At 43.5% G+C, this 15,119-nt stretch overlaps 1 protein-coding gene across 6 annotated transcripts in view; it reads left to right on the forward strand.

Annotated features, from left to right (window-relative positions):
• The window catches only part of ralgapb (Ral GTPase activating protein non-catalytic subunit beta), a 131,426-nt gene that overhangs the window by 63,637 nt on the left and 52,670 nt on the right, over positions 1–15,119 (forward strand). For all 6 annotated transcript variants that reach the window (XM_055651956.1, XM_055651957.1, XM_055651958.1 and 3 more), the window contains 5 exons: positions 1,919–2,086; positions 6,410–6,524; positions 8,560–8,707; positions 8,792–8,856; positions 9,038–9,176. In XM_055651956.1, the coding sequence (XP_055507931.1) occupies positions 1,919–2,086; positions 6,410–6,524; positions 8,560–8,707; positions 8,792–8,856; positions 9,038–9,176 (635 nt within the window). The remainder of the gene's footprint in view (positions 1–1,918; positions 2,087–6,409; positions 6,525–8,559; positions 8,708–8,791; positions 8,857–9,037; positions 9,177–15,119) is intronic.

The raw sequence follows: 15,119 nt of genomic DNA on the forward strand, positions 1-15,119 counted from the left end.
GTTTGGGAGTGATTTAGCCCCAAGGTTAATGATCCTTTAATCCACCCAGCAATTACTGCTGAGTCGGTTAAAGGATCACTAAAGTGCACCAGATCTGCTTGATCTCAATGTAATAGAAAGAAAGCTGCATAATGACATGAAAATTAATTTTGGGAGGCATATATAAAAGCCAGTCATGCAAATTGCTTGCCAAGATCTTTCCCGGTCCGAGAACACTAACGCAATTATCAAGAAAGCACATCAGCGCCTCTATTTCCTGAAAAGATTACGGAGAGTCGGTTTCACAAGGAGGACTCTCTAACTTCTACAGGTGCACGGTAGAGAGCATGCTGACCGGTTGCATCGTGGCTTGGTTCGGCAACTTGAGCGCCCTGGAGAGGAAAAGACTACAAAAAGTAGTAAACGCTGCCCAGTCCATCATCGACTCTGACCTTCCTTCCATCGAGGGGATTTATCGCAGTCACTGCCTCAAAAAGGCTGCCAGTATCATCAAAGACCCACACCATCCTGGCCACACACTCATCTCCCTGCTACCTTCAGGTAGAAGATACAGGAGCCTGAAGACTGCAACAACCAGGTTCAGGAATAGCTACTTCCCCACAGCCATCAGGCTATTAAACCTGGCTCGGTCAAAACTCTGATCATTAATAACCCATTATCTGTTATTTGCACTTTATCAATCTATTTATTCACAAAACAGATTAGTGTGTCCATATACCATTATATAAATACACTAATCTGTTTTGTAGTAAATGCCTACTATGTTCTGTGTGCTGAAGCAAAGCAAGAATGTCATTGTCCTATCTGGGACACATGGCAATAAACTCACTTGAAACTTGAACAGATTATTTCTCACATTTCATGTAGAACGGCAACTTTCCACCTTATGTGACTAACATGAGGGTCCTTTGGAAATAACCCTTATGCAGAGTCAAGGAGCATCTGTAATGCACTGATGATCATATCCCGATATAGCTGCCGTTTTATTTAGTTGCCATGGTTCAGAGAACAAAAAGGGTCAAGTTTGCATTCAAGCTTGAGGATCAAAACTGGTGCCTCCACCTACCTAACCTTGGCTCCATCATGACTCCAACAGTAACAATCAGGATAACAAAGGCTGTTGATCCACAACTTTTTCCCAAGTTTCTTGCCACCATTATAGCATTTGACATGGGTAAGATCACGTTTGCATATTCTTGGAGCTTTATATCATGCAATTTGTGGCTAACTTGGATTTTCGCACAAGTAAACTTGAATAGGTTGCACAAAAGTACATGAACTCTGAGTGTAAGCTTTTGAAGTAGGGGAAAAATTTGTTGCAGGCTCTTGATGAGAAATGTTATTTATACCTTTGCCTCCATAGATGCTGTTCCACCTGCTGAGTTCCTCGTGTTTTTCTCATATTTGTAACCAGTTGTGTAGTGAGGTCGTCTGTCAATTTTTTACAAATGAACATGGTCGTATTAATTTAATCCCTCGTTATTGGTGAAAATGCACAAATGTACATCACCTCGTGCAAAACACAGTCATAAAACAAGTTCTTCACAGTCTTTCAATTCTGGGCTTGACACCGAGTGCAGATTAGGGGCAGGCAAAACCTGGCTAATTCCAATTCTGTGTAGATTTGTGCCGCAGGTCGAGAGAGTAGGAAAGCTATCATGTTTCTAGATTTGCAAGCTTGATTTTCTGGGAAGGAAGGACAGATGCACTCTTCTGGGTTAAAAAAAAAAATCCGTAGTGATAAATGAGTATTTTAAGAGAACTATGTGGTAAAATAGCAACAAAAAAAATTAAATTTACAGTTAAAATTAAAATTAAATTAAATTATAATTAAGTGGGATGGATTTGATAACTGCGGTATCTCAATTTTATTGTTAAATGCCATGAAAGTGAACGGCTGCTGATGTTCTCACTCCAGGTTCTACATGGTGCTGATCCAGGGTCTTCAGATAAACGACTTCATCTGCCGCCCAGTTGTGGCCAGTATCATCCTGAACTCACCGGCTTTATTTTGCTCTGATCTGAAGGGCATAGATGTTCTGGTTCCTTATTTCATTTCTGCACTGGAAACAATTTTGCCTGACCGGTGAGTTGATTTATTGTTCTTAAAGCACCACTATTTGACAGTTTTATTTTTTTGTAATTGATTTTGTAATTGATTCCCAAGGCGCTAGACATCTTGACCAACCAAAAGTTATATATGTGCACGCGTTTGACCAGGTGGGAAATCACAACGAGTCTTAATCAATTTTTATATACACACATGTACCTCACTCAAAAGACAGTCTCATAACAGGAAGCAAGAATCCTGAGCCAAAGAAGCTACTTTACCCAACTCTCAATTGAGATTGTCAAATGGCATGAACAGAAAATTAAATCTGAGTAAATCAACAAGGACACAGCAGGAGATCTGTTTGCTTTATTTTGAAACTACTTCTGACAATATCTCATGTTAAAGTGGTGACACAGTTGGTAAAGAAGGTGTTTGTCATCCATGCTATCATTAATAAGGATATGAAGTACTTGAGTTGGGACAGCTTATTACAGGTGTTTTCATCCTGCACCTCCCTTCCCTTTCTTGATCTCAGTCTCCATCACAGGAAATAGACTATTGACTGACGTCTATTACAAACCCACTGATTTCCACAACTACAGTGCCCTCCATAATGTTTGGGACAAAGACCCATTATTTATTTATTTGCCTCTGTACTCCACAATTTGAGATTTGTAATAGAAAAAAATCACATGTGGTTTGTCAGATTTTAATAAAGGCCATTTTTATACATTTTGGGTTCACCATGTAGAAATTACAGCAGTGTTTATACACAGTCCCCCCATTTCAGGGCACCATAATGTTTGGGACACAGCAATGTCATGTGAATGAAAGTGGTCATGTTTAGTATTTTGTTGCATATCCTTTGTATGCAATGACTGTTTGAAGTCTGGCGATGGACATCACCAGTTGCTGGGTGTCTTCTCTGGTGATGCTCAGCCAGGCCTGTATTGCAGCCATTTTTAGCTTATGCTTGTTTTGGCATCTAGTCCCCTTCAATTTTCTCTTCCAGCATATAAAAGGCATGATCAATTGGGTTCAGAGTACACAATTGACTTGGCCACTCAAGAATTTACCATTTTTTAGCTTTGAAAAACTCCTTTGTTGCTTTAGCAGCATGTTTGGGACCATTGTCTTGCTGTAGAATGAACCACCGACCAATGAGTTTTGAGGCATTTGTTTGAACTTGAGCAGATAGGATGTGTCTATACACTTCAGAATTCATTATGCTACTACCATCAGCAGTTGTATCATCAATGAAGATAAGTGAGCCAGTACCTTCAGCAGCCATACATGTCCAGGCCATAACACCCCCACCACCGTGTTTCACAGATGAGGTGGTATGCTTTGGATCTTGGGCAGTTCCTTCTCTCCTCCATACTTTGCTCTTGCCATCACTCTGATATAAGTTAATCTTCGTCTCATCTGTCCACAAGACCTTTTTCCAGAACTGTGGTTGCTCTTTTAAGTACTTCTTGGCAAACTGTAACCTGGCCATCCTATTTTTGCGACTAACCAGTGGTTTGCATCTTGCAGTGTAGCCTCTGTATTTCTGTTCATGAAGTCTTCTGCGGATGGTGGTCATTGACAAAACTACACCTGACTCCTGAAGAGTGTTTCTGATCTGTCGGACAGGTGTTTGGGGATTTTTCTTTATTACAGAGAGAATTCTTCTGTCATCAGTGGATGTTGTGTATATGGACTTCAGTAAGGCCTTTGACAAGGTTCCTCACGGAAGGTTGGTTAAGAAGGTTCAATTGTTGGGTATTAATGGTGGAGTAGCAAGATGGATTCAACAGTGGCTGAATGGGAGATGCCAGAGAGTTATGGTGGATGGTTGTTTATCAGGTTGGAGGCCAGTGACTAGTGGGGTGCCACAGGGATCTGTGTTGGGTCCACTGTTGTTTGTCATGTACATCAATGATCTGGATGATGGTATGGTAAATTGGATTAGTAAGTATGCAGATGATACTAAGATAGGTAGTGTTGTGGATAATGAAGTAGATTTTCAAAGTCTACAGAGAGATTTATGCCAGTTGGAAGAGTGGGCTGAAAGATGGCAGATGGAGTTTAATGCTGATAAGTGTGAGGTGCTACATCTTGGCAGGACAAATCAAAATATGACGTACATGGTAAATGGTAGGGAATTGAAGAATGCAGGTGAACAGAGGGATCTTGGAATAACTGTGCACAGTTCCCTGAAAGTGGAATCTCATGTAGATAGGGTGGTAAAGAAAGCTTTTGGTGTGCTGGCCTTTATAAATCAGAGCATTGAGTATAGATGTTGGGATGTAATGTTAAAATTGTACAAGGCATTGGTGAGGCCAATTCTGGAGTATGGTGTACAATTTTGGTCGCCTAATTATAGGAAGGATGTCAACAAAATAGAGAGAGTACAGAGGAGATTTACTAGAATGCTGCCTCGGTTTCAGCAACTAAGTTACAGAGAAAGGTTGAACAAGTTAGGGCTTTATTCTTTGTAGCGCAGAAGGTTAAGGGGGGACTTGATAGAGGTCTTTAAAATGATGAGAGGGATAGACAGAGTTGACGTGGATAAGCTTTTGCCACAGAATAGGGAAGATTGAAACAAGGGGACACGACTTGAGAATTAAGGGACAGAAGTTTAGGGGTAACATGAGGAGGAACTTCTTTACTCAGAGAGTGGTGGCTGTGTGGAATGAGCTTCCAGTGAAGGTGGTGGAGGCAGGTTCGTTTTTATCATTTTTAAATAAATTGGATAGTTATATGGACGGGAAAGGTATGGAGGGTTATCGTCTGAGCGCAGGTATATGCGACTAGGGGAGAATACGTGTTCGGCACGGACTAGAAGGGTCGAGATGGCCTGTTTCCGTGCTGTAATTGTTATATGGTTATATCAGCTGTGGAGGTCTTCCTTGGCCTGCCAGTCTCTTTGCGATTAGTAAGCTCACGTGCTTTCTTTCTTCTTAACGATGTTCCAAACAGTTGATTTTGGTAAGCCTAATGTTTGCCTGATGTTTCTAACAGTTTTATTCTTGTTTCCCAGTCTCATAATGGCTTCTTTGACTTTCATTGGCACATCTTTGGTCCTCATATTGATAAACAGCAATAAAAGTTTCCAAAGGTGATGAAAAGACTGGAGGAAAGACAAGGTGCTGAGAGCTCTCTTATACCTGCATTAAGGAGGCAATTAAACACACCTGAGCAATTACAAACACCTGTGAAGCCATGTATCCCAAACATTATGGTGCCCTGAAATGGGGGGACTGTGTATAAACACAGCTGTAATTTTTACATGGTGAAACCAAAATGTATAAAAATACCCTTTAATAAAAGCTGACAATGTGCACTTTAACTACATGTGATTTTTTTTTTTTTTCTATTACAAATCTCAAATTGTGGAGTCAAGAGACAAATAAATAAATGATGGGTCTTTGTCCCAAACTATATGGTGGGCGCTGTAATTCGACTGCACTTCTTCTCACCCCACTTCCTGCAAAGTCTCTATCCCCCCCCCCCCCCCCCCCACTCACAATTTCTCCGTCTACGCCGGATCTGCGCCCAAGGTGAGGTGTTCCATACTTGGACATCCGAGATGTGCTCAATCTTTCGGGAACGTGGGTTCTCCTCTTCTGTCATAGATGTCTCCTTGATACCCCGGAGTTCCGCCCTTGTTCCCCCTCGTCGCAACAGAGACAGTGTACCCCTAGTCCTTATCTTCCACCCCATCAGCCGTCGCATACAACACATAATCCTCTGATATTTCTGCCACCTCCATCCGGATCCCACCGCTAGCCACATTTTCCCACCTCCACCCCTTTCCGCCTTCCTCAGAGACTGTTCCCTCCGCAACTCCCTGCTTAACTCATCCCTTCCCACCCAAACTATCCCCTCGCCAGGTACCTTCCCCTGCAACTGCAGATGCCTGTCCATATGCCTCCTTCCTTGACTATGTCACGGGACCCGGACAGTCCTTTCAGGTTATGCAGAGGTTCACTTTCACGTCCTCCAACCTCATCTACTGTATCCGTTGTTCAAGATGTGGACTCTTATACATTGGTGAGACCAAACGTAGACTGGGCGATCGTTTTGCGGAACACCTTCTCTCAACCCGCCTGAACCTACCTGATCTCCTGGTTGCTGGACACTTTAATTCTCCGTCCCATACCTACACAGACCTTTCTGTCCGTGGTCTCCTCCATTGTCAGTGAGTGAGGCTAAATGCAAATTGGAGGAACAGCATCTCATATTTCGCTTGGGCAGCTTACTGGATTTCTGGTTTCTGGATTTTCTTGCAATGAGACTGAGCTTTGTAAAATAAGAAATCTGAGCAATGAATTGTAAAAGTAACACTTTTTTTCACTATCTCTTTTGCAGAGAACTGTCAAAATTTAAAGCATATGTGAATCCCACTGAACTCCGGAGAGCTTCAATCCACATTCTGCTGTCGATGATGCCACTCCCCCATCACTTTGGGACAGTTAAAGCAGAGGTACAGTTTAAATGTTCTGACATCTACTCAATATTATAGCAATGAAGAAAATGTCTACAGGAACATAGTTATTATTTGACAGTGAATGTTTGATTGGACAGCATTTGTTTTTTGTCTGGTATTTAGATTGTGTATGTTCATGTAGGTGATTACAGAACGCTAGAGGAAGAAAGATCACATCAAGCTGAATTCCAGTTTTTGTTCCAATTTGTTCTTACTAAGAAGGCAGCAGATTTGATGCTTTTCTAATTCATTTGCAAGTTTTATTCATCTGAGATGGATATTGTTGGCAAGGCAGGCATTTGGAACATACTGCACAGACCTCCAGCCTCTCACCTTCCTCATAACTGCATTGGATACTGTCCTCCTGCTAATCAAGTTAAAACCATCCTGAGTAGCACTAGCACGCCAGCCCACCAGGATATTGGTCCGTCTCCATTTTACGTGCAACCCATCCCTCGGATAGATTACCTCTGTCCTAGAAAGGAATCCAATGATCCAAAAATTTGAATCCCTGCCCCCTGCACCAACTTCTTTTTGACCTATCTTCCTATTCCTAATCTCACTAGCATGTGGCACTGGGAGTAATCTGGAAATTACTACCCTTGAGGGCTTGCTTTTTAAACTTATGCCAAACTCCCTATAGTCACTCTGCAGGATGTCATCCCTTTTTCTACCTTTGTCATTTGTGATAATGTGGACAACAACTTCTGGCTGCTCACCCTCCACCTTGTGAATATTGTGCAGCTGCTCCAACACATTATGGAAGCAACTCTCCCTCCTGGAGAGCCGTTTGCAGCCACAGAATCTCCTGTGTACTCTTAACTAACGAGTGTCCTATCACTGAAGTCGTGTCTGACTTCACCTTTCCTGTTCTGTCTTGTGCCACAGACCTGACAACTGCCTCTATTCTCGCTTGAATGAGAAGGGAATGGAGGGTTATGGTACGAGTGCAGGCAGGTGGGACTAAGGGGAAAAAAATGTGTTCGGCATGGACTTGTAGGGCCGAGATGGCCTGTTTCCGTGCTGTAATTGTTATATATGTTACATTATATATGTTATAACGCTATCCCACCAAACATTATCCAAGAGAGTATATCTCTTTTTGAGGGGAATGGCCACAGGGGATTCCTGCCCTCACTGCCTAAAACCTTCTGGTAGTCATACATCCACATTGTTACTCCCAATCACAATACTTAGTCTTGAGCCAAAGCCTCAACACTTACCCTCAAAAGAGCACCTCACCTCAAAAAACAACCACTCGTAAAACAACCACTCCCAGATGACTGCTCCTTTAGGACCCACCTTCTCTTCATACACAATTTGGAGCAGACACTCCTGAATTCTACAGCTACACTTTGCATCTCCCCTGCTGCTACCCCTCTCAGCTGCACATTCACTGTTAGTATATACATTATCCTCATTTCCTTCATCAATGCTCACTGTTGCCTTTAATAACCCCAAGCTAGCTTTCGTAATAAATCCACATTTGTCTCTGACTGCTAGCTCGGTCTCTGCTACTGTTTAGATCACCCTCCACCATGAAGATGAAACTAATGGTCCATAGTTATTGGGTTTATACTTAATCCTTTTGAAACAAGATTATAATATTGGCGATAGACGTAACTTAGCCGGTCAGGCAGCATCTCTGTAGAACATGGATAGGTAACGTGACTGGTGGAGACCCTTTTTCAGACTGAAGTCTGAAGAAGGGTCTCGACCTGAAATGTCATCTGTTCCTTTTCTCCAGAGATTCTGCCTGTCCCGCTGAGTTACTCCAGTATTTTGTATCCACAATGTAAACCAGCATCTGCAGTTCCTTCCTACGCGTTAGAATATTGGCAATTTTCCACCCTTTGGGCATACTCCTGAATCAAAGGGTATTTGGAAGGTGATGGTCTATGCTTCTGTGGAAATTGGTAGCAAATAGTGGAAAATGGTGGAAATTGAAAGTATAGGGGGAAAAAAATTGTTCACACAAACATTGTGCACATTTCTAAGCCACATCCACCTATATTGTTTTTTTACTTTCTAGGTGCTTTTGGAAGGAAAGTTCAGCAGTGAGGAATCATCGGCACATGACAAACCAGTAACCTTCCTGTCATTGAAGCTGAGGCTGGTCAATGTGTTAATTGGTGCCCTACAGACCGAAACAGACCACAACAACACACAGATGATTCTAGGTTGGCAGGGATTCTGACTTTTTCACAATTGACTCGCGGTTGCCAATATTTTGGTTAGTCAACAATGAAATGTTTTCCTTTTAGGCGCCATGTTAAATATCGTTCAAGATTCTGCTCTTCTGGAAGCAATTGGTTCTCAGACAGAGCTGGTAAGCAACCATTGTGGTGCATGTTTTAATTGAATGACTGAGAACCGTTCTACACGTGTTGAACAATTGACCACAATACATCTCCTTTGGACAGTCTGGTTTTCAGTACTCCACAATTCAGTTGTGCAGCTCTCTGACCAAAGCTGTAGGCATTCCTTCATTCTGCCCTGTCTTTTCACAGAATGTTGGTGATAACACTCACGTGTCACTCAAGAGTCACAGTCGAAACAGCAGTGGTATCAGTATGACCAGTACGGGCAGTTCTGAGGCCACAACACCGGATAGTGAAAGACCGGCACAGGCCCTGCTGCGGGATTATGGTGAGATACACCTGGCGTTGAATGTGCATCTTGTAGAAATTTGTTTTAGGTTTAAAAAAAGAGCTAGCTACTGACGCTGAAGATAATGATCTTACGCGACGATTGGAACCCAAATGCTGCAAGTAGTGTCTGGTAGTAAATCTAATCTTCAATAACTCTCCTTCTCCAAAAAGAAAACCACTAGCACTTGAAGTGTCATTAGTGATTGTTGCATGAGTGAGGAACTCAGTATTTTATGCTAGAAATCTTGATATTTGATGAGAGCACCCCAACCCACTGGAGTATGCTAATAAATCTAGAGCTTACAGAATTATGACACCCACTGAGCGTTTTAAGACTTTCATGTGTGTCTTGACCTTGAATTGAAATCATGTTGACGAATGGATTGACCAATACCAGATAAAACTCCCCAAACTGCTAGTTTTATAGAACACTGAACTTTATTCCTGAACCAAAACTGCAGGTAACTGCAGGCAGCATCTGTAGAAAGAACAACAGAATTAAAGTTAAGGCCTTAGCTGTTTTGTTTTAACGAGACTAAAACAGATTTTCTACTTTTATAGTACTTAACACAGTGGCATGGTCACATGCGGCACGGTGGCGCAGTATAGAGCTGCTGCCTTACAGTGCCAGAGACCCAGGTTCAATCCTGGCTAAGGGTGTGTGTCCGTACAAAGTTTGTATGTTCTCCTTGTGACCCGTGTTGCTTTTCTCCAAGATCTCAGGTTTCATCCCACACTCCAAAGACCTACAGCTTCGTAGGTTAATTGGACTTGGTACAAATGTAAAATTGTCCCTAGTGTGCGTACGATAAGGTAGCATTAATGTGTAGGGTAGGTTAATGTTAATGTACGGGGATCGCTGATCAATGCGGACTCGGTGGGCCAAAGGGCCTGTTTTCGCATTGTATCTCTAAACTAAACTAACATTAAGTGCTTAACAGTCTTTTCTATAAAGTCAATTTTGTACAGGGCATACAAGAATGATAATAGCAAACTAAACAGCAATGGTACTCCAGTGTTACCGCTGTGACCTGGACACCCTGGTTTCATTGCAGCCTTGCTAATAATGAAGCCTGATATCACATGGCTGGATTAGATGGGTGTCAAGAGGAGCTTTGGAAGAGTTCGCAGCTCATCTCAAGGTTACGGGTAAATTAGCGTTGTCGCTAAGGGTGGTGTGAATTCGAAGCGATCATTTCATTTGCTTTTCTGAAAATCGTTTAACTCACTTATTGGCGATCAATGTGGATTTTTAATGTAGATAGTCAGCTGGGCTGATTGAATGCAAAGACTTGGAAATACATAATTTGTTTGCAGTTGTTAATAGCATTGTCCTGCAAACGGCTCGACTGACTAACTTTAGGTCGTCTCCTAACAATTCGGCTTGACTACTCGGCTTGACATTGAAATGCATGCAAACGCATATTGCATAGAATTCCTCTTGCAATGGCTTCGTGGTCAGAAATATTGCAATCTAAAAGACACGTGTAAAATAGTAGGTAGACAAATATTCTGGGGAAACTCAGCGAGGGTGAGGCAGCATCAATGGGGCGAAGGAAATGGGCAACGTTTCGGGTCGAAACACCTTCTTCAGAATAAAATGCAATATTTTGTAGAGTTTGGCATCCCAATGTTCTTTGCCTTGCACTTCTGTTTGGGGTCACTCATTAAGATGACTTTATCTTTGGAGCCAGAATCTATTCCACATCAGGGATTTGGATATTTTTGTGGGTTCTGAGAGATCTTGCACAGAATTTTCTGCATAAAGGTAGTGAGATTATTGCAATTTATTGCATTGTGCTTGATTGTAAGGTTTCATGTTGTTGACCACAGAGTGGAGGTGTTAACCAGGGGATTACTGTTGGGAATTGCTGCAAATTAGTTTAATACGGGATTGCAAATATGTTGATTCAACAATGATTAATAGTAAGATTAAACGAGTACTTACCAGTGCGAAGTTTGATCTGTATTTTATGAGGAGTTACGATGAGGGATTACGTGAAGAACCCACCCAGCGCGCAGGCGCGGCATACTTCCAAGCAGCGGTGTGGAATCACAGATAGACACTAGTTGAAGTAAAGATAGTAAAGACCAACGAGACATTAGTCCGAATTTGATCTATATAATGAGGGTGGGAGCGGAGGGCACGTAATCCCTCATCGTAACTCCTCATAAAATACAGATCAAACTTCGCACTGGTAAGTACTCGTTTAATCTTACTATTTTACTTCGGAGTCACGTGAGTGACTACGTGAAGACTTCAAAGGTCTGTGATTTCAAACCGTGTAACAGTTATATCACTCACTGCCGAAAGATCATCGAGGGAGGAAGTGGTATCTAAAGACCAACAAGTTTGTTTAGTTATAAAAGAAATGTTTATTAACTATAACAAAAATTAGCTCCCCTGGGCTTTAAATCATAACTTTGCGGTTTCTAAAATGCTATCCGCAAAGACGTCCTGTTCCATCAGCGGTTTTCTGTAGAATCTTTGGAATGTCGATTCCCTTGACCATCCCGCTGCTCTGAGGATGTTGTCTAGGGGAACCTGCATCCTATCCGCCGCTGAGGTAGACGCTGCCCTGGTTGAATGGGATTTAAAAACATCTGTGTTAATCCCTGCCATGTTGAGGACCTGTTTTAACCATCTGGATAAAGTCTGGCTGGTAACCCGTCCAAAAGGCTTTTTGTGGCTAACCCATAAGGCTTTCTCTCCCCCTCTAAGTGTTTGGGTAGTGTCTAGATAATGATGAAGGTGGGTCACCACACACAGCCTGGGTTCTGGAGGGTATGCCCGGAAGATCAACGGGGAGTTGGATGTACCTGGTCTACTTTGTTTTACCAACCCCGGCATGGTGAAAGTAATGGTATCTGGGGTGGTCACCATGTAGTTCAGATTTAGCTGGTGCAGCGACTGAACCCTCTGAGCCGAGACAAGCGCCATTAGCATAAGGGTCTTATAAGTGGCCTGTTCCAGGCTCAGGGATCCCACCGGAGGCCAACCTCGAAGGTGTGTAAGAACTACACTCACATCCCACATATGGGTGTATCTAGATGTAGGGGGTTTGGTGTTAAAGATCCCCTTAAGGAGTTTGATGACCAGAGGGTGGGATCCGACACTATGCTGTCCTAAGGGCATGAGGTATGCGGACAGGGCGCTCCGAGCTGTATTGATGGCACTGTAGCTCATCTTGAGGTCATGGTGCAGGTGGGCCAGGAACTCCAGCACATCCGAGATCGAAGCCGTCTTGTAGGATGTCCCTGCTTCCAGACAGTACTGTTCCCATTTCCTGATGTAGGTCAGGTACTGCTTTTTGGTGGAAACTCGCAGGGATGCCGACATGGTGGTGATTGTTCTCTCTGATAACCCCAATCCCCGGTAAGGTCTGTTCAAAATCTGGAAACCAGGAGGTTCAGTTTTTGGTGGCATGGATGGCTAATGCCAGTTACCGGGTGAGTCAATAATTGGGGGTGGCTATGAAGAACCATAGGTGTCTCTACCACCATGTCGTGGAACATTGGGAACCATGGTTGGGTAGGCCAGTCGGGTACGACCAGAATGCCAGAGGCTGAGTCTGCCTGAATTTTCTGGAGTACCCGACTGATGAGGCAGAAGGGAGGGAAAGCATAGAAAAAGAAATTTCCCCAATCCAGCGTGAAGGCATCTACCGCTGCTGCCTCTGGGTCTGGTTCCCAAGCCACATACATGGGTAGTTGGTGATTTAACCTAGATGCAAACAAACCTATATCTGGCGTACCATATTGCTTGACAATCTTAGCAAATAATTTTGGGTCCAACATCCATTCGATGTTGTCATTGAATTTTCGTGACCTGGTGTCCGCCACTAAATTTAGCTTGCCTGGTAAATAGGCAGCTGATAGCCAAAATATGTCTCTCGACACACCATTGCCAGATAATAGCAGTTAATTTGTCGCATGATACTGATTTTATGCCACCCATGTGCTGGATATAAGATACCGCCGTAGTGTTGTTGATCATAATTCTAACATGCACGTGCCGCATATCAGATGCATATGCTTTTAGCCCATAAAAGGCCGCGAGCATTTCCAAAAAATTAATGCCCAGTGATTGTAGTAGCGATGCCTCTGAGTTAGTCCATCTGCCACCCGTGCTGTCTATGGAGTTAGTAGCTCCCCAGCCTAAAGCACTGGCATCCGTTGTAATGATTATGTTAGGATTGGTTACGGCGATAGGACTGTGACTGTGCCAGATATTTTCAACCCACCACTGAAGTTCTGATTTAGCTTCAGTGGGTAATTCCATTTTGCGGTCATAATGTCCCCTATTAAGACGTAATGCATGAGTCCTTGCTCTTTGTAAATTTTGATAATGCAAGGGCCCATGTTGGGCAGCCGGGAATGCTGCTACGATAGAGCCAATAACTCTGGCTACGTGCCGTATCCTAGGTTGCGGTGTAGCAATCAAATGGTTACAAGCTTCGATGAGTGAAACTTTTTTGTCTCTGGGCAGAGTGACAGTTATATGAATAGTGTCAATAGTGAAGCCTAGGTAGTCCATGTTAGTAGTAGGCTCCAATATTGATTTATCTGGGTGAATGATGAATCCCAAAGCTTCAAGGAGTTGCTTAGTGGCTAAAACTCCTGCGACAGCTTGTTCCCTTGTTCTTCCTAATATGAGAACATCGTCCAGATAGGCCACGACTAAATGTTTTAGTTCTCTCAATTTCCTCATGGCCACTTTAAGAATTTTCGTAAATAGTCTGGGAGCTGTCGTTAACCCATTGGGCAAGGCTCGGTACTGCCATAGCCGGCCCATCCAGATAAATTTCAGATATTTATAATAATTTTTATGAATGGGTACCAAATAGTAAGCATCTTTGATATCTATGCTTGCCATGTAGTATCCCTTGGAGATCAGTTGTCTGGCAGTGACAAATGTCTCCATTTTGAAATGTTGATACTCAAAAGACTGATTAAGTGACGTCAGATCAATAATAATGCGACATCCACCATCTTTTTTGGATTTGAGAAAAATATTTGATACAAATTCTTGCGGCTCGTGTGTGGTCATTTCGATGATGCCTTTAGCCACGAGCCGATCAAGTTCAGCTTGTCCTTCTACCTTCTCAATTGCTGAGGGAAGGAATACCCTTTGGGGCATGTGCTGAACTGGCGGTTCTACGCCTGGTTTGAACTCAATTTTGTATCCACTAATACTGTTGAGTATAAACTTATTATTAGTAAGGGAGCACCAAACCTGCTTGAAAAACCTCAAACGTCCTCCTGTTAATATTACACCCTTTGTCTGTGTATGTTGACAGGAACCAGACCCACCTACCTCCATGTTTACTTGTGGGGTCGTTTTCGGTGGGTTTGGCCCAAGGTTGTCCGTGTTGGTGCTGCGGTGGGGCGGCGCATCTTCCCATGGCTCCGCCCTGGGCCCCGCTCTAAAAAAGAGCTCTGGGGGTAGTGGGAGGCGGTCACCAGGCTTTCACCAGCTTGGTACCTGCTGGTGGCTGCCGAGGCGTGCTGCCAACTGGGTGTCTTCACCCTGCTCGGTCCTGGCCCTGCCCTCATGAGGCCTACAGGTTTAGCCGCCTCTTCCAGCTCCTTCAGCCTTTTGGCCAGGTCTGCGCCAAATAGCAGCGCCTCCCGTTCGGGCGCTGGAGCCTTGCAGAGGCCCGCATATGTTGGGTTGAGGGCCGGCCTGATGTTGTCGCGCCGTAGGTTGTTTAACTCGTAGGTGGTGCTGCACATCAGTGCGAGGGCATCCTGTTGGGGTATGGTCAGGTCTTCATTCCCAACGGACCGAGCAAAGGCGGTGACGGCTGCTGAATGGAGCTTCAGGACTTGCTGCATTTTAACTTCCTGAGCCCTGATCTGCTGCCCCAGGTGGTTCCAGATCTGCCCATTGACCGTCTTGACCCTCAGCGCCTCACAATTTTCTGGCGCTGTGTATGTG

Source organism: Leucoraja erinacea, chromosome 21 (genome assembly GCF_028641065.1).
Source record: "Leucoraja erinacea ecotype New England chromosome 21, Leri_hhj_1, whole genome shotgun sequence".
Lineage (NCBI taxonomy): Eukaryota > Metazoa > Chordata > Chondrichthyes > Rajiformes > Rajidae > Leucoraja > Leucoraja erinaceus.